At 40.7% G+C, this 20,778-nt stretch overlaps 1 protein-coding gene across 3 annotated transcripts in view; it reads right to left on the bottom strand.

The window, feature by feature from the left end:
- Positions 1-740: 740 nt before the first annotated feature.
- Positions 741-20,778, bottom strand: part of LOC139355418 (uncharacterized) — a 44,584-nt gene continuing 24,546 nt past the window's right edge. For all 3 annotated transcript variants that reach the window (XM_071066795.1, XM_071066796.1, XM_071066797.1), the window contains 2 exons: positions 19,198-19,351; positions 741-17,127 (listed from right to left, as the gene is read on the bottom strand). In XM_071066795.1, coding sequence (XP_070922896.1) covers positions 16,130-16,792 — 663 coding nt within the window. In that variant the 5' untranslated portion in view covers positions 16,793-17,127; positions 19,198-19,351 and the 3' untranslated portion in view covers positions 741-16,129. The remainder of the gene's footprint in view (positions 17,128-19,197; positions 19,352-20,778) is intronic.

The raw sequence follows: 20,778 nt of genomic DNA, 5'->3' as shown, positions 1-20,778 counted from the left end.
CCCGTCTCTACCCCCACCAAAAATACAAAAATTAGCGGGGCGTAGTGGCGCACACCTGTAGTTTTACTAACTTGGGAGACTAAGCCAGGAGGATCGCTTGAGCCAGGAGGCGGAGGTGGAGGTTGCAGTGAGCCGAGATCACACAACTGCACTCCAGTCTGGGCACCAAGTGAGACCTTGTCTCAAAAGAATATATAAATAATAAAAATAAAATCCGATTTAAGAATGAAAAAGTTCCAAATATAATTACTGACAAAATAATAATAAATCTCCAAAATAAACCCCCAAATTAAAATATAAAATGCCTAGGATTACATTTACATTTAACACAAATACTAAAGGGATAAAGAATAATTCTTGCCGGGCGCGGTGGCTCAAGCCTGTAATCCCAGCACTTTGGGAGGCCGAGACGGGCGGATCACGAGGTCAGGAGATCGAGAGACGATCCCGGCTAACACGGTGAAACCCCGTCTCTACTAAAAAATACAAAAAAATAGCCGGGCGAGGTGGCGGGCGCCTGTAGTCCCAGCTACTTGGGAGGCTGAGGCAGGAGAATGGCGTAAACCCGGGAGGCGGAGCTTGCAGTGAGCTGAGATCCGGCCACTGCACTCCAGCCTGGGTGACAGAGCAAGACTCTGTCTCAAAAAAAAAAAAAAAAAAAAAAGAATAATTCTTAACTGATTAGCTAGCACTTTCTGCAGACGTCTAGCTTCTAAAATGAATAAATAGAAATGTTAGGAGATGAGGAAACATCACAGAGGCACAGATTTAAAAAAAAGAGCAGTAAATAAACATAGGGATAAGCAGTCACAAGAGCTTCCACAACTAAAAGAAATGGGAATTGGGGTAGGCCATGGTTACTAACACACAACACAGTAGGCCAAGAATACTTCTATAGTGAGTCATCAGCTTTTGTATACCTAATTGGTTCCTTGTTTCATAACTTCTAGATATCCGAATTTCCACACATTAAACTTATCATACAGAATCATGTTGAAATGGCATCAACTTTGCATGAAATGTTAGTTGGAAAAAGCAAATTAATAAAACTATTACTTCAAATGCAGTAAGAAATTGCAACAATGGTCTCTGTGTTTTTGCTCCCACTGCCCACTCCAATGCTGCTGTGTTCAAATAAACTATTTGAGCAAATAAAATACTTAGAGTTATAAAGGAATACGATAAAGGCAAAGAGAAAATAGCATTTGTAATATGACTACTATTAAAGCTCTGGCTTGCAGACTGCTGGCAGATAGTCTATTTTCCAGCTTGTCAAAACAACCTCAAGATTCTTGAGGCCACCACTGTGTGTGTGAGCATGTTCAGAGCCTGCAGAGGTCTTCATTTACCCCAGAATGTCAGGAATTGGAGAAACAAAAACATTTTGCAAATGATCTGCGGTGTACATTGTCTTGTAAAATATCTAATCAAATGGGGGCAGCCTGTCAAAGTCAAGAAATGTTACTCGGCTACAATAGGTATGATGCAGACCTGGCCACCCACTCCCCAGCTGCAGAGAATGAATTTAAAGTAAGCTGGTCATTTGTCCTCGGACAAAGTACAACTGCCAAATATTTTATCCCAATTTGTCGGTCCTGCTCTATTCCAGTGAATTCCATCAATCCAAGGCCAGTCACAGTGTTTAGTCTCTCCAGAACAATAAGCTTAACCCAATAGGTTTATTTGTTTAAGTCATCTGGTGAATTCTTTTAAATTCTGCCTTGTTTCTAATACCGCTTGTATTTTGCATTCACATAAGCTTCTGCTGCAGCTGCTTGAGAAGAAAAGGAAAGGAGGCTCTTGCTGAGCAGTGAGAAGAGAATACATTTTTAAACTTTCCTTTCTTTCTCCTAAAATTAGCACCTGGCATATGGAATATTCAGCAGGTGGCTCAGCAGGGACAGAGTTACTGTTTTTCATACCTGCCATTGAGATGTTTGACATTTTGACTTCGTAAGGAACAAGATTCTTGAGGCCACCACTGTGTGTGTGTGTGTGTGTGCGTGTGTGTGTGTGCGTGTGTGTGTGTGTGTGCGCGGGCAGGTTGAGGGAAGTCCCATAGAGGTCTTCTGGAGGAGAGAGTGTAAGAGAAAGAAGCTACTAACAAAGTTATACAATTAAGAAACATTAAATATCAGAGAGCGGAGTACGTTTCATATTGTTGAAATTGAATAACTAATTCAATTCCCACTAGTATTGGAGAATAGGAAATTGCTTTGTAACTTAAAGAACTTCAGAAATTACACTTTATAATATAATAGGAATGTTCTTTGAATATTATTTGAAGACTCTGATGTAAAGTTCACTGACATAACTTCCCCCAGTTGTAGGAAAAGTAGCTATTGAATCAGAATTTTACAAACATTTATAAACATCAACAATCTCTGTCATGTACTATTCTAGGCAATAGAGCATCAAAGGAAAAACTGGAGTTCCAAATGCAAAAGATATTTAGAAAGTATAATAAACTAACCTTGGATATGGGCAGTGAGGGAGACAGAAGAGTCTCAGATAATCCCCAAGTCTCTGGCTTGATGACTAGGTGAATCGTAGGATCATTAAGGAAGTCTGACAAGAGATCACTAATTGCTTGCCTAATATTCATTCTACCCATTTTCTATGTAACTGACCCATATGGTATTAATATAAAAGATAGCAACGTGCCCAGCTAAAAACCACGTCTGTCTGTCTCCATTACAGATCGGATTGTCTAATAAGACATAAGCAGACATTTTGGGATGGGGCATCCGTGAGAGTTTGCTAAAGTATCTCGAAGAGCACGTGGCGGCACTTTTTCTTTACCTTTCTTCTTTCTGCCTGGAATGGCAAGGTTCGAGCACCCACAGCTGGTTTGTTTCCACGAAGTAACTTGAAGATAAAAGCTTAATGGTAAGGATTATAGAACAAAAAATAGGAAAGGCCTAGATTCCTGATAATTGGTGATTCATTATACTGGAATTAGCCCTGGGTTGCCTAACCCTAGAGTTTTATTTTGATAGAAAAATTAATCTTTACTTTGTTTAAGCTACTGTTATTTTAGGTCTCTGTTTAGCCATCAAAACTAATCCTAACTGATACTCTATGATAGAGAATCAAGTTGCTTGGCACTTTTTGGTAGGTGGGAGGGTTAGGATGAAGTTCAGTTTTGGATGTATTGCATACTAAGTGCTGGTAGAATGCCCGAAAGTCACTTGGAAACTTAAGCTGGAGATAGAGATTTGGGATTGATCCAAATGGGAGGCTAATATCTACAGCTAATCATCTGCAGTCAGTGGTTCTTCATTTTTTTCAGATCATGTCTATGGTAAGAACATTCTGTTTTTCATTTTTAAGCATTTAACTTGCACCTTCCCTTGAATGCAGAGAGTGCAGGCAGTGCAGAACCGTAAAAATGAGAGTGCAAGCTGAAACTGTGCAAAGTGATCTTAATAATTGATGGAGGCCGGGCACGGCGGCTCACGCTTGTAATCCCAGCACTTTGGGAGGCCAAGGCAGGTGGATCACGAGGTCAGGAGATGGAGACAATCTTGGTCAACATGGTGAAACCCCGTCTCTACCAAAATACAAAACATTAGCCGGGCATGGTGGCACGTGCCTGTAATCCCAGCAACTTGGGAGGCTGAGGCAGGGGAATTGCTTGAATCTGGGAGGCAGAGGTTGCAATGGGCTGAGATCACGCCACTGCACTCCAGCCTGGTGACAGAGCAAGACTCTGTCCTAAAAATAATAATAATAATAATCAATGGAACAATTATGACTATCCTGTGACCTTTAAATGTTTGTCAAAACATTAAAACTCTCTTACTGTTGATTACAAATGTACACAGAACTGGAAAAAATAGTAAAGCTATTATTTTGTAGTAGTAGTCCCTCCTTATCTGAGGGTGATACATTCCAAGGCCCCCAGTGGATGCCTGAGACCGTGGATAGTACCAAACCCCATATATACTATGTTTTTCCTAAATATATGTATCCATGATAAAATGTAATATATAAATTAGGCACAGCTAGGCACGGTGGCTCATGCCTGTAATCCCAATACTTTGGGTGGCCAAGGCGGGAAGATTGCTGGAACTCTGGCATTCAAGATCAGCCTGGGAAACATAGTGAGATCCCCTGACTCTAAAAAAATTAAAATAATGTTCTGTCATAAAGGACACAAATTCTCTGATCTACTAATCTGAATCATCATCTGTTCATTCATGCATTCAATAAATATGTGGTTGGCACTGTACACACATTTGGAAAATATTACATCCTTGAAAACAACAGGCAGACATCCTTGCCTCTGTGGTTTTTACCTTTTAGTTGGTAGTCGTGAGGGGCTGAAACAGGAGGCAATAAAAATGAAGCCTACTATATTATTTGAGGTGGACAATAATGATGAGATGATAAATGAGAAAAGTAGAGACATTTAAATGCACGTGTTAAAAAAAAGGAATAGCAATCTTGGCCAGATGATGAATTGATATTACAGACATAATGTATGAACCTGTAAATGTGACTCCCTAAGAAAGACACAGTATCACTTATGAAGCATTCTCACTAGATATGCAGAACTTGAATGTAATCATGAGGAAACATTAGACAAATCCTAAATAATAAACATTATATTTTTAAAAAGGAAATATTCTACAAAAATGTCAATGTCATACACGTAGCTGAAAGTGTTGTGTTTTTTTTTTTAAATCTCAATTTTAGGGCTCCTATTGTCATGAATTCTCAATTTACTAAAGGAAAACTATTTATATTTCTATATTTACAGCCAATTTTTTTCTTAGTTTATTTATAAAATATCTTCTTAAGCACTTGCTATACTGTTTTGGGCATTGTCTTTGCCTGAGTTATCCAGAAAACAGAGTCTAAGCAAATTTAAGGACCAGCACTTTATTGAGAGGTGTAATCTGAGGACATTAAGAGTGCAGAACAGGCAAATGAGGCAGGAAAGGAGGGTAAATTAACATAAGAGTTCATTTCTAAGCTGGCCCCAGCTTCATTAAATAGTATGGTGGGGATCTCTTCAAGATCGCGTGAGGCCAGGAGTTCAAAACCAGCCTGGCCAACCTGGTGAAACCCCACATCTACTAAAAATGCAAAAAGTTAGCTGGGCATTACTCGTAGTCTGTAATTCCAGCTACTCAGGAGGCTGAGGCATAAGAATCACTAGAACCCCGGAGGCAAAGGTTGCCGTGAGCTGAGATCATACCACCGCACTCCAGCACGGGCCACAAACCAAGACTCCATCTCAAAAAGAAAAAAATTAGGCCAAATGTGGTGGCACATGCCTGTAATCCCCAGCACTTTGGGAGGCTGAGGCAGGAGAATCACTTGAGCCCAGGAGTTTGAGACCAGTCTGTGCACTGTCTCTACAAAAAAAATTTTTTTTAATTAGCCAGGCATGGTGGTGTGTGCCTGCAGCCCTAGTTACTTGGGAGGCTGAGGTGAGAGAATCACTTGAGGCTAGGAGTTCAAAGTTGCAGCGAGCCTAGATCACACCATTGAACCAACCTGGGCAACAGAACAAGATCCTGTCTCTTAAAAAAAAAAAAAAATTAAGACTGAGATTTTAAAAAAAATTATATTCATTAATTTAATTTAAAAATAACAGTAACAACATTAATACATCTTAGAGACATTATGTTAAGTAAAACAAGCCAGACACAAAAAGACAAACATTGTATGATTGCACTTGAGGGAGGCATCTAGAGTAGTCAAATTCATAGAGATAGAAAATAGAATTGTAGTTGCTAGGGGCTCCGGAGAGAGAGGAATGGAGAGTTACTGTGTAATTGGTGTAATTGGTACAGTTTCAGTTTGGGAAGACGAAAATTTCTGGAGAGAGGTAGATAGTGGTCATGGTGGCACAACAACGTGAATGCACTTAAGGCCACTCAACTGTACACCAAAAAATGGTTAAAATGGTAAATTGTATGTTATATATGTTTTACAAAACAAAAAAATAACAGTAATAAATCAGTACATTTTAACACATATATTTTTATGTACAACTATATATTCCAAAAAAAAATTATTTTGCACTTTTGCAAATCTCTTTTTTTTTTTTTTTTTGAGATGGAGTCTCGCTCTGTCGCCCAGGCTGGAGTGCAGTGGCCGGATCTCAGCTCACTGCAAGCTCCGCCTCCCAGGTTCACGCCATTCTCCTACCTCAGCCTCCCGAGTAGCTGGGACTACAGGCGCCCGCCACCTCGCCCGGCTAGTTTTTTTTTGTATTTTTTTAGTAGAGACGGGGTTTCACCATGTTAGCCAGGATGGTCTCGATCTCCTGACCTCGTGATCTGCCTGTCTTGGCCTGCAAATCTCTTAAAGTTTGGTTTAATAGAATACAACTGAGGCCGGGCACAGTGGCTTGTGCCTGAAATCCCAGCACTTTGGGAGGCCGATACAGGCAGATCACTTGAGGTCAGGAGTTCAAGACCAGCTTGGCCAACGTGGAGAAACCCTGTCTCTACTAAAAGTACAAAAATTAGCTGGGCATGGTGGCGGGCACCTGTAATCCCAGCTACTCGGGAGGCTGAGGCAGGAGAATCGCTTGAACCCAGGAGGCGGAGGTTGCAGTGAGCCGAGATTGTACCACCGCACTCCAGCCTGGGTGACAGAGCAAGACTCCGTCTCAAAAAAAAATAATTGGTTCACTAAATTATATAGATCTTCCAAATGTTGACATTTTTCTTTACATCAGAAAAATCACATTTGCTGATATCACCACCACAAAAAAGTCTTAAAGTACTGGGAAGATGTTAAGCCCCAGGATAGTGAAATACATTTTTCAAAATTCAAATTTTTGGTTTAAAATGCAAATGTTACAAATGTTAGCAAATATAGTCAGTTGTCTTCCTCGTCTAACACAACTTTTTTTTTTCTTTTTTTCTTGAGAAAATATCTGCCAGATACTTAAGTCTACGTAGTCATAGTTTGTCCTTGGTTATTTTAAGTAAAAATAATGTTCCACAAAAAGAAGTAATCAGTTCACTTCACTACTCAATCACACAAGTGCTTTCTTGAGGCAATCGTCATACTTCTGTATGCAGCAATAGGACTTCACATGTACTTGCCATTTCGTCACATAGAATATTAAAGACATGTACTAATTTCAGCAACCTAGGAAGAGAAGGGAAATTCCCCAATCTCATGAAAGATGAAGCAAAACCTATTTTTAATATGATGATTAATGATGAAAGACTAAATGTTTTTCTTCCTATTGCCAAAAACAAGGCAAAGATGTCTTCATTCATTGCTTTTACTTGAGAATCTAGTATAATACAATAAGAAAAGAAAAAGAAATTTTAAAAAGGACAAGAAATAAAAGGCATGCAGATTGGACAAGAAGAAATAGGCCGGGCATGGTGGCTCACGCCTATAATCCTAGCACTTTGGGAGGCTGAGGTGTGCAGATCATGAGGTCAGGAGTTCAAGACCAGACTGGCCAACATGGTGAAACCCCATCTCTACTAAAAATACAAAAATTGACCAGGTATGGTGGTGGGCGTCTGTAATCCCAGCTACTCAGGAGGCTGAGGCAGGAAAATTGCTTGAACCAGGGAGATGGAGATTGCAATGAGCTGAGATCTCAACATTGCACTCCAGCCTGGGCAACAGAGCAAGACCCCATCTCAAAAAAAAAAAGAAGAAATAAAACTGTGTTTATTCACAGGTAACATATCATGTACATTAAAATCCCAGAAATATCTACATGAAAGCTGCTAGATTTAATAAATGGGTTTAGAAAGTTCACAGGATATAATGTCAATATATAAAAATATATTAAACTAACAGCTAGAAACTGAAATGTAGACAACAGTACCATTTTTAATGCCACCAAAAATGTAAACTACTTAGGGATAAACCCAACAAAATTTTGCAAGATATGTATGCTAAAAACAGCAATACACTGACAAGAGAATTTGAAGAAGATATAAATAGATGGAGATACATACAATGTTCATGGATCTAAAGATGTAAAATTGTTAAGGTGGCAATTTCCACAAAACTAATCTACAGGCTAACTGCACTCTCAATCAAAATTGCAAACTATTTGTAGAAATTGACAAACTAATTGTTAAATTTATATGGAAAAGTTAAGCATCCAGAATAATCAGATGAATCTTGATTTTTTTCCCTCTTATTTTTAAAAGGTATAACATTTTAAATAAGAAGAGTTTGAGAAAGCTCTGTTTGTTTGTTTGGAGATAAGGTCTTACTTTGTCTTCCTGGATGGAGTGCAGTGGCACAATCATAGCTAACTACAGCCTCCACTTCCTGGGCTCCAGTAATTCTCTCACCTTGCCTGCCAAGTGCCTGGAACTACAGGAGCATGCCACCACACCCAGCTAATTTTAAAAACATTTTGTAGAGACAAGGTCTTGGTATGTTGCCCAGGCTGGACTCAAACTCCTGGCCTTAAGTGATCCTCCCACCCTGGCCTCCAACAGTGCTGGGATTACAGGTGTGAGCCACCATGCCCAGCAAGACATCAAATGCATAATAAGAGAATGACATTAGGCCAACAAATTCAACAATACAATGGTTTTGTAGGTTTTAAACTATTAGCATGCACTATTACATTTAAACTATTACAATGCACCAAAATAGTCACAAGAAAAAAACAGAAAATCTGAATAAGCCTATATCTAATAAACAAATTGAGTATGTTATGAAAAACCTCCCCAAAAAGAAAACTTCAGGGCCAGATGGTTTCACTGGTAAAAACATCAAAGTTACACAAATGTTTTCCAGAAAACAGAAGAGAGGAGGATATGTTTTTCAGAAAAGAGAGGAAGAGAAAACACCATCCACTTAATTTTACGAGGTTAATTTTTACGGACTGAATTGTGCCTCCTCAAACTTTGTATGCTGAAGTTCCAACCTTTAGCACCTCGGATTGTAACCATATTTGGAGATAAGGTCTTTACGGAGCTGATTAAGTTAAAACGAGGCTGTTAGGGTAGGGCCCTAATTCAATATGACTAGCGTCCTTATAAGGGGAAGGACACCAGGGGCACATATGTACACAGAGAAGAGACCACATGAGGACACAGCAAAAAGGCAGCCATCTACACACCAAGGAGAGAGACGTCTGGAGAAACCAAACCTGCTAAGACCTTGATCTTGGACTGCTAGCCTCCTGAACTGTGAGAAAATTAATTTACATTGTTTAGACCACTCACTCTGTGGCATTTCTTTATAGTAGCCCTACAAACTAATACAGTAACATAAGCTTAATAGCAAAACCTGACAAAGATTGTATTTACATTTTACAGCTCAATATCATTTACTGACATAGAGGCAAAATCCTTAACAAAATACTAATAAATCAAATCAATAGAATATTAAAAGAGTAACACTTAAAGATTAAGTAGGGCTTATCTCAGGAATGAAAGGTTAGTTTAACATTTTAAAATTGATAAATGAAATTCATTATATTAACAAAAAAAGGAGAAAACCCATATGATCACTTCAATAGATACAGAAAATGCATTTCACAAAAATTCAACATTGATTCTTGATAAAAACTTATGGCAAATCAGAAATAGTAGGGAACTTCCTCAAATGAAGAGAGGGCATCTATAAAATAAGTACAATATAATTAATGATGAAAGGCTGAATTTTTTTCCCCCAGAATAGGAACAAGGCAAAGATACCATGACCACTATTCTAAAATTCTCTTCGACATCGTATTGGAGGTCTTAACCATTATAAGAAGGAAAGAAAAATAAATGCAAAGAAGATCAAAAGGGAAGAAGTAAAACTGTCCCTATTTGCAAATTATATGATTTTTAATGCAAAAATCCCAGGGAATCTAGAAAACAATTACTAGAATCCATAAGTGAATTTCCCAAGGTCACAGGATACTGGGTTAATATATAAAAATCTATGTAAGGCAAACATTAAAATGTATATGCTTATATACTAACAGCAAACTACTGAAAAATTTAATTTAAGGAGCAATTCCCTTTACAATAATACCAAAAATATAAAATAATTTTAAATAAATCTAACAAAAGATATTTACATTGAAATAAAATAATATACAAATATGTTGAGATATATACCATGTTTATGGACCAAAAGATTCAATATTATTAACATAACAATTCTCCCCAAATTGTGCCATTGGCAAAAGGATAGATATACAGATTAATCATGCAGGCTGCAAAGTCTAGAAATAGACCCATATGTATGAGGTCAACTGAGTTTTGACACACGTGCCAAGGTAATTCAATGGTGAGAGGAAGAAACAGTAGCCTTTTTAGTAAGTCGTGCTGGAACAATTTTAGTGGACATCTCCTCCAAAATTTTAAAAAAAAAAGACTGTTTATACTCTAAAATCATACCATATGTAAAAATTAACTTGAAATGGATCATTGTCCTACATGTAAAACCTAAAACTATAAAACTTATAGAAAAAGAACATGGGAGTACATATTTGTGTCTTTGGGTTAGACAACGATATTCCAGAGAGGACACAAAAAGTATAAACCTAAGGAAAGAAAATATTCGTGCTAATATGCCAGCACTTTTAACCATCATTGCTTTTAGACCTCAATGCACTGAAAAAAGTAAATAAATAAAATCTGGCCAGGCGCAGTGGCTCACACCTGTAATCCCAACACTTTGGGAGGCCGAGGCTGGCAGATCACCTGAGGTCAGGAGTTCGAGATCGGCCTGACTAACATGGTCAAACCCCGTCTCTACTGAAAATACAAAAATTAGCCAGGCGTGGTAGCAGATGCCTGTAATCCAAGATAATCGGGAGGCCGAGGCAGGAGAATAGCTTGCACTTGGAAGATGGAGGTTGTGGTGAACTGAGATGGCACCACTGCACTCCAGCCTGGGCGACAGAGCAAAAAGTAAATAAAGTAAAATAAAATAAAATATAAATATAAATACATAAATAAAATCCTAAATTATTATCCAAATAATTTTTACTCATAGAGTCTCCCCTGAAAATTCTCATGAACCCTAAGAGGTCCATAGACCACTTTGAAAATAACATTTTTGCAACAATTAAAAATAATGAACTGCTAATGGATGCATCATACAGGTACAATGTTAAACAAAAGAAGCCAGGCACAAAGGAGAACATACTGTGTAGTTCCATTTATACAACTTTCAAGAACAGGCTACACTGCTCTATGGAGGAAGTCAGAATAATGGTTACCTATGGGGGTTGGGGGAAGAAGGGAATTAACTGAGAAAGGTCATGGGGGAAAGGACTTCTGGTTCTATATTTTTATTTGGGTAATGGTTTGTGCATTTTACTGTATGAATGTCAATGTCACACTTTAATTAAAATATAAAAAGAATATAAACCCTACAGAATATTTTCCTAATGAAACATTTCTATATTTAGAAGTATTTGATTAAACATCTTCTAACACTTTTATGCAACAAAACCGTAAGCAATGGGACAACTTTAGGAAACAATTCACAGCACTGAGAATTTGGAAATTCTACTTTGAAGATGATGGAGTATAACATTTATTTCGCATTTAATACTTTAATTGTTAAGTACATTTGTATTTATATGTATCTCATTTCAACAGATGATTAGTTCCTCAAAGGTAGGAATGTATTTCATGTCTGTTATACTATAGAATCTGGTACACAGTAGGTGACTTATTGATTTATTTTCTCATTCACTCATGCAATAAAGATTTCTTTAGCATTTATGTGTAAGGTGCTTGCTAGTTCCTGGGTATATAATGATGGGTAGGTGTGGGGCTCAATAAATTCCTGTTGATAACTGATTGATAATTATCAGCTACATTTCAGAAAGAGTGTAACTCTCTTTTCTCCTGAATTCCAAGTACAGGGGCACTAGAGATTTTAACCTTGTAAAAATAAGAGCACAAAAACACAGAGATGAATTAACTGACTTCCTAGGGTGATGCACTTGGTCATAAGTGGGGCAACTGATTAAAATGGTTACAGCTTCTTTCGTGGACCAAGGTGCTAGGGGAATTCATTCAGATTGACTTGGGTTAATATTTCATTTAAATGCTCTCATTTCACTTCTACTACATGCACCTTCTCTGACTTACGTTTCAGAACCTGCAGTCCGAATTGGTTTACTTCCACTTCAGATGCTGTCCAGATAAATTAGACACCAAGGGTCCATGATACCATCTGAAGCAGAACGGCTATTAGTAGGAAATATATAAGCAGTTTTATATTTCAATATAGTGTAGCACTTTTTTGGAGAATGTACTTTCTACTAAAAATGAAAGTGGATGTAACAAACCTTGGTGAATTTTGAAACGTTAAAAAAATTCAAATTTTATTTTACTCTACATCCTCAGGCAAGTGTAGCCAAAGGAAGGTAGGTAACAGTAAATATTTTTATCTCCTTTCAATGCATCTACAAACCATTCTGCTGAATAAGATCTGACAGGTTCCTGACTGTGAGCAGAGATAGGGTAACAACTCGGATGATACATACACTTGCATCAGATACAGACTCCATTTCTGCTGTAATCATCCATCCATAGCCTCGCCTGCTCAGCTGACAAGCCGTGTTATTAATAAAGCATATTGTACCACAAGTGCATTGCCCTACATGGTGTTTATCTTGTTGGAAACTGTAATTGTTTGAAACAATGGCCTCAGTGAAAAGATATGAAACATTATGAGCTGTGTAAAAACCAAAATAATTTGTACTAATAATGGTAGTTGTTTGTGAAGGATTAAAACACAGGTTATGCTGCATAGAGTTAATGACTCAGTCTTGCTTTTAGGTTTACTTTTTATTCTAGTCCTGTGAGATAACCTGGAATTTCAAGCCAAGCCTGGTGGAGAAACAGAGTTCCCCCACCAGAAAGTAAACTCCACTTTGGCTTACTCACCAATGTCTCCCTAGCACACAGCACAGTACTTGGAAAACAGTCAACAGGTAATATTTGTTAAATGAAAGAAATGAATAAATATGAGTATAAGGAAAAAATGGAACACATTTCAGGTTCAAGCCAAGCCATTATCAGAGTTCTTCCAGGATGTGATTCAAAGAAATAGAGGTCGGACTCAATCTCCAGGGGACAAGGACTCCCATATTGCTTCCCTTTCACCCTCCCCCAATTCAGCCAAAGGAACTCTCACATTGCTGAGCCAATGGAGAAGCCCCAGGTATAGAACCAAGGGAGAAAAGGGTAAAGTATGCCCTTTCCCATCTCCCCGCATCCTCCCCAATCCCACCCAATAAGATCTGGATATGTTCTTGCAGTTTTCAATCTGAATTCTCTTGGAACAACCAAAGGGGCTTCAGCTCTCCTCTGATTCTTAATAACACAGTGCCAGGTAGAATAGCCTGCATGTATTTTAGCCCCTAACCACTGTGAGGGGCTAGGAGAAGAGTAAGATCTTAGGAAGACAGACAGATGGAAGGCCAGGTCTTGAAATGGAGCTGGTTCACCTCTCTATTGAGGTAGTAAAGAAAGAATATGGCTGGGTGTGGTGGCTCACACCTGTAATCCTAGTATTTTGGAAGGCCAAGGTGGGAGGATCGCTCGAGCCCAGGATTTCGAGACCAGTCTGAACAATATAAGGAGATCCTGTCTCTATGAAATTTTTTTTTTTTTTTTTTTTTTTTTTTGAGATGGAGTCTTGCTCTGTCGCCCAGGCTGGAGTGCAGTGGCGCAATCTTGGCTCACTGCAACCTCTGCCACCCAGGTTCAAGCGACTCTCCTGCCTCAGCCTCCTGAGTAGCTGGGATTACAGATGTGTGCCACCACACCTGGCTAATTTTTGTATTTTTAGTACAGACGGGGTTTCAGCATCTTGGCCAGGCTGGTCTTGAACTCCTGACCTTGTGATCCATCTGTCTCGGCCTCCCAAAGTGCTAGGATTACAGGCATGAGCCACTGCACCCGGCCCCCCCCAAAAAAAGTGTTTTAAATCAGCTGAGCATAGTGGCTTGTGCCTATAGTCCCAGCTACTCAAGAGACTGAGATGAGAGGATCACTGGACACTAGGAGGCTGAAGCTGCAGTGAGCAGCGAGCCATGATCACACCACTGCACTCCAGCCTGAGCAACAGAGCCAGACCCTTTTGCCAAAAGAAAGAAAGAGAAGACAGGGGAGAGAGGGAGAGAGAAGGGAGAGAGAGAAGGGAGAGAAGGGAGGGAGAGAAGGGAAGGAGAGGGGAGGGGAAGGGAGGGGATGGATAAAGAGAACAATTTGGAGGTGATGAAGAACAGTAGATATAGAAACATTCTGAGGTAGAGGAAAGGAAAAATTAAGGAACTTGTTGGGGCTTAAGCCATAGCCACTTTTTTTCTGGCAAAATTTGATGTTGTTCTGATTATATCCTTCCATGTGTTCACAAAGGGTGATTTCTCTCCCCAGCATGAGGAGTAGATTACGATTAGTGTCACCCCCCTTACAAATAATCAGTTTAGGATTCATGTGTGACACAATTCTGCCCAGTGGGACTCAGTTCTGCTAGAAGCCTCTAAAAAGGGTTTCCCTTCCTTTACTGTGAGAGGGAGGAAGGGAGGGAGGCAGAGAGAGAGAGAGAGGGAGAGAGAAATAGTATCCCTATACTTTGCTACTTTGCTGGATGCCCGACTGTATTTGACATCAAGACAAGCAAACGCTATCGTTTAGCCATGAAGCGACATGACAGGAGAAATTACTATCATGTGAAGATATGGACAACTTCCCTAAGTTATTTGACCGACCAATAACTGGAACCACCTTTCTCCAAACTTATTTTATGAGATAATAAATTCCATATTTTTCATATTTCCACCTCTAGTGAGGTTTCCTGTTGTTTGCACTTTTGTTGACACCTTTATTTTTTTTTTCTACTAAAGGAGGAAGTGAGGGCATGTGTTATGAATGTGAAATCTGGAAGTTAAAAAGTTTGACACCGGTATTTCAGTTTTCACTTACAGCCTCCTTCCATCTTCTTCTTCCTCCCCAACTCCTACAGGATTCAGACAAGGGTCAGGACACAAGGCGGAATACAAAAGGACCTCTCCCTTCCCAAGACTTTGTCTTTGTTCCTAGCTCAAGCTCAGTGTGTCTGGCTCCTTCTTCCTCAAAGATTGTTCTGTCCCAGGAGGCTCCTCAATCGCTCCAGTCAAATGGCTTCTAGAGCCATCAGTTCCACAGATACATCACACGTCTGGACTACAGCCACAGTTTACACTCAACTGGGGAGCTCCCACCACAGCACCGTTCTGTACCTGTATCTAGCAATGCTTTGTAGCCTTTGAGCAGAAATAGGGAATTAAAATGGCCAGAATTTAGGGATGGAAACTGGCACAGACATGGGAAACCATCTGAGAATGCAGGAGTTAGCTGGGTTTACTAGATTATAACTCTTATGAAGACCACATAGCACACAACTCAGCATATAGTCTTAACACATGTATATTGAATTTCTTTGAAATGACCAAATTGTAGGCAGATAAAATGGCTTCCTTTTACAGAATCTTCCCTTCAGAGAGTGCCTTTCAACGGCACCACCTTCCCTCCACCCGAAACAAAACCTTCAACATTTTCACCTTATTTTTATAACACACTGAAATAGTGAGCGTGGTGAAGACAGTTCTATTCAGTATGCTACGAAGAAGCAAGACACAAAGATCTGACTTGGCCACCAACCCCGAGGGCATCCGTTGCAGAACTGGGATGGTCCCTCATTCCCCAGTGGTCTCAAGCCTTTGTTCTGATGTCCCTGTATGTAATTGTTTTGATAGCAATTTCCCTGGTTCTTTCTCACTAGCTTGCTAAACACGCATGTCAATCACATTCAAGAACACCATGGGCCTAAGGGTCAGCCACATCTCAGGAGAATGTGATTCAAAAGAGGACACAAGGCATAATATAACATCTTCTCCTTCTAGCATGTATGTCAGTTGCGTTGCGGCCTGACAATGTGTAAAAAGTGTTGTTTTTTTTCCTTCCCCCAGATGCAGAAAGGAAAGGATATATGAAGTACTCTGACCACAGCTTTAAAGCAAGCGAGAAACTCATCAGTCTAAGATCATCTTACTAGAGAACACTCAATGGTACTGAAAGAGTTCTTCACCTAAACTCTAAAGAACCTGAAGGGAGGTCCAGTTTTTTCCTCCCAAAGATCCATCTCTAGAGCTTCACTCCCCAGTCGGTTAGGGAAGCCGGGACGGTGGGAGAGCCACAGATACTAAGTCTCCTTCTCCTACGGAACCCTTGGACCTCCTGCCCCGTTTCCCTGTCACTTTAGGGAGCAGCACGCAAAAGCCCACAGGCCAGAGGCCAGGGTCCAGGCCCGCAGCCGCAGCAGGCCCGACGGAGAGAGGGGGCCGGAAGGGCAGCGTCGCGGGGCTGGAGGCTGTTGCTGGGAGGCGTGGATTGTGGAAAGTGCGTGTGCGCGTCCCTCGAGCACCGCCCGCGGAGCCGATTGGCCAGGACGCGCGGCGGGGGAAGCCCTTGGCTAATCTCCTGCCACTCAGCCCGGCCGACGTCGGCGCCGGGGCTGCAGCGCCGCGGACCTCTCGCCGCGCCGTGCCGTGCCGGGCCGCGCGCGGAAGGACAAATAGTCCCGGCGGCAGTGCCGCGCGCCCCTTCGTGACTCTGCTCGCCCCACCCTGGTTGCCGAGCCTGAGGCTGGGGCGGCGGGAAGTGGGGGCGGGCGGAGCAGGGTCGGCCTCTGCGGCTCTCGGACCCCGGCTCCGCTCTTTGCGGCCAGACGGGTGGATTGCGCTCCCTAGGGAAGAGTAATTGGATTCTGGGCTCCCTCCAGCCCGGATCAGCGGAAGTCGGCTGCCGAGCCTGCAGCCTGGGAGGGGCATGTGGGGAGGAGGGAAAGGTGGGGAGCCGCCGCCGGGAGGGACGCGGTGAAACCACTGTCCCCTTAAGTGCCTGCGTGCTTGTTTCTGTACAGGCCGCAGCGGGAAGCTGGGTATAGAGAAGGATTAGCAGAGATTGCACCCTGGTGCCCTTTCCCCTCAAGCACGTGACTCTTGCCCCTTCCAAGTTGTCTTACTCATTGTGAGATTCACCTGGTTGCTGATACTCAGGAGAGGAATACTTTGGAAGCCTTGAGTCTTCCAGCCATCACCCTTCTGTTTTTCTCTCAAAGCTCCACTTGGAGCTCAGCTGGAGAAGGAAGTGAAGTCTGTGAAGTCTGGAATTGGACATGTCTCTTACTAACGAAGTAATTCTGGAGAAAACAGCATTCTTACCACTATCATCCAGGAACGTATCCCAAGTCCCTGCGTTGGCAGTAGCAAACTTCCCTTAATTCCTTTCCCCTTGAGGAGATGCAGCCAGAGTGAGAGCCTTAAGCAGAGTTTTTGGGTGAAATGACAGGCATGTTCTAGGAATTGTGACTTAGACTCGGACCTCTTGTGATTTTTTTTCTTTTCATCTTAATTACCGCATTTCACTCATTCATCATGAAAGAAACTCTTATTGAAGGCTTTGTTTGTGCCAGGCTCTGTTCTACTTATCAGACATACATCAGTGAGTAAAACGAATGCACTCTTGGAACCTCATTACAGTTGCTCCAGTGGGGGAGATAGTACATGTACAATCATACACAATTGTATAATGTCATGTAGGGAAAAGCGCTATGAAGAAAAAGCAGAGCAGAAGGACAAAGAAGGATGCAGATGAGAGTTGGACACTATTTTATATTTTAGATAAGTTGATTGAAGAAGGCCTCTTTGCGGAAGTTATGTTTAAACAGAGGTCTGGATGAAATGAGGTAGAAAGCCAAGCAAACATTGGGGTTGTAGGGGGTGGGGAGAAGTTTCTGGGCAGAAGGAAGAGCAAGTGCAAAGGCTCTGCAGCCAGAGACAGTTTGGTGAGTTTGAATTAGTAGAAAGGAGGCCAGTGTGAATGCTGTGCAGTAAGCCAGAAAAACAATTGGAAATAAGGCTGGAGATGGGGTGATGAGTATGTGCGTGCTTGGTATTTACTTTTAACATAATTTGAAAGTTCTCTAAGTTTTGTATGCACTAAAGTGTCCTACATTCTTCCTGTGTCTCCACCAGACACTACATTTCATTTCATTCAGAGACACCATTTTTTTTCCTCCCGGTCTAGCAGTGTTTATTTCTGCTTTTCTCTCACCCTCTTGTACTCATCTACAACTATTGATTCAAGTGTTTCTTCTGTGCAAATCCTTATCTTTGTTACCTTTTTTGCCCCCAACTTGTATATTTGCCTCTTTATCTCATCAACGTATTTAATTGGACATCTTGCCATCTTCCGGTTTCGACAGGTCCAAAAACCAATCTCATAATCTCATCTTTCCAAAATCACTTCCCTTCTTTCTCATTGATAATCTCTGCCACCCAAGCTGAATACATAGATGTCATTTTTTACCCATTCCTTCCTTTATTTCTTTTAACCAGTCATCTCAGGGCCTTCAATTTATCCTTTAAAATACCTCATGTCAAATCCCTTCCTCTGTCTCTACTTCAGGGTCTCTGTCTAAGCCCTTAAATGTTGCCAGCTAGGATTAGTTCAGCAGTTTCTACGTAACCTTTCTGACTTCCTTCTTGCTCTACTCCAATCTAACCTGCCAGAATAATTCTTTTAAATCTTCACTCTTAGCACATCTCTTTGTGCTTCAGCACCTTTATGGCTAAATTTTCTATTTTGTTAAATTTAAACTCTTCTGACTGAATTTATTTTTCTTTTTTTTGAGACAGGGTCTCACTCTGTTGCCTACGTGCAAAGGCTGGAGTGCAATGGTGTGATCACAGCGCACTGCAGCCTCTACCTCTCAGTGTTCAAGTGAACCTCCCATCTCAGCCTCCTGAGTAACTGGGACCACAGACATGTGCCACCACACCCGGCAATTTTTTTATTTTTTGTAGAGACAGGTTTTTGCCATGTTGCCCAGGCTAGTCTTGAACTCCTGGGCTCAAGTGATCAACCTGCCCCGGTTTCTCAGAGTGCTGGGATTACAGGCATGAGCCACTGTGCCCGGCCCTGACTGAATTTCAAGCTCTTTCCCTAGTCTATTTCCCTTCTACCCTGTGAACCACTCCTCAGTCTACCACTTCCATTTTAGTTAGGTTTTCCCCAGAAGTATATTTATATTCACTCATTCCTATATGTATTTGTTTATGGATCTATCCTCACATAACTTAGTATTTGATTCAGTAAGGATCCACTGGTTACAAGTGACATAAAATCCAACCCAAATTGGTGTAAAGTGAGAAGGGAATGTATTCTCACATACCTGAAAAGTTGAAGATAGTTCTGTTAGATATGGCTTGGCTGAAGAGTTCCAACTATATCATCAAGATTCACATTCTCCACTTGAACCTGTACAGAGGTTGCAGTGAGCTTGAGATCGCACCATTGCACTCCAGCCTGGGTGACAGAGCAAGACTCTGTCTCAAAAAAAAAAAAAAAAAAAAAGAGAGAGATTCAGATTCTCCCCCACATGTTAGCACTCCCCTCTGCTGTTTGCTTCATTCATTCCACAAATGAGCAACCAGAAGCTCCAGACCATCCTCACTACCAACAAAGGTCAAGCGCCCATTCTTTTGTCAGCCAATCAGTGTTGCCAAAAGAATAAGATGCTCAGATTGGCCTGGACTGATTCACAAGCCCATCCCAGGAGTTGTGTCTATCGGTAACACATGAATGGCACAGATGATTTGACTTAAAATAGGGGTATGGTTATCAGAAAAAGAGCAGATGTGTCCTGGGTAATGGAAACAGCAGACACACACAGATCCCTGGTATTTTATTGAGGTCTCCAAACATTCTTTCCCTACATATGCCTTCACTGATATCTATGGCTACTCAATGTAATGACATTTTTTTTTTTAACCACCCAAAATGTACTCACATCTAGGTCCTACAAATAACTCCCAAGTCCAGGATAGTAAGGTGATATGCATGCCTCTCTATCATAAAGCAATTTGATAAAGTTCTTCATGGCCTAGTAACCTAAGGATATATGATACAATTAACTAGAAAATACTTAATATATAATGACAGAAAAAAAGAACAACTGCAATGAAAACTCTTATTTGGAAATATGAATGACAAACACAAAATGTCTCCAATTCATAGCATATGTCATATCTTACTAGACAGGGATAGCAAGGGCTTCGTAACATGAAAGGGGAGAAAGTTCTTTGATCAACCAATCTGGCTGCCATATGTTCTATTTTTGGAGGATCTCTCATTCATTATTTCCTCCATGGTTACATCTGTAACGGACAATGGGGAGGAGAATCCTTTAGGGACTATACCTCTTCAGCATTCTCCTTCCTGATCTAGTGGGAATTGAAAAATCACTTCCTATGGCAAAGATAATTAGCTTTTACCATCCAAGAGTTGTGAAACTCTTCTGTTGTATACAATTGTTGCTGAGAACTAGCTACCTAGCCAGGGGCTACATTTCCCAGCCTCCTTGTTAACGTTGCTGAAGTCACATGACTATCTCTGCTGGAATATGAGTGAAAGTAATGTGTACCACTTCTAGCCAATTTGGTTAAGTAGTAGGTATGCCTTTGCCAGTCTTTTTTCCCTCTTCTGGTTGCACCGAGAGGTCTCTAAGGACCTGGAGGACAGTAGAGCCATAAGATAGAAGGAGTCTGGGTAGTTGAATGATTTTGTAGAAGACCACCTGCTACTTAGGGGCACTGATGTTGGACTTTACAAAAGTGAAAAATAAATATCTATTGTGTTAAGCTTAAGTAACTGAGCCTTTCTTCTCCACACTTAGGGTTTCTCTCACAGTACAATTTTCTTTAATTCTTTTTTTTTCTTTTTTCTTTTTTTTTTTTTGAGACAAAGTCTTGCT

This window comes from Macaca nemestrina, chromosome 7 (genome assembly GCF_043159975.1).
Source record: "Macaca nemestrina isolate mMacNem1 chromosome 7, mMacNem.hap1, whole genome shotgun sequence".
Taxonomy (NCBI): Eukaryota; Metazoa; Chordata; class Mammalia; order Primates; family Cercopithecidae; genus Macaca; species Macaca nemestrina.
The sequence above is the reverse complement of the archived record's forward strand: the minus strand, read 5'-3'. Positions and strand labels throughout refer to the sequence as shown.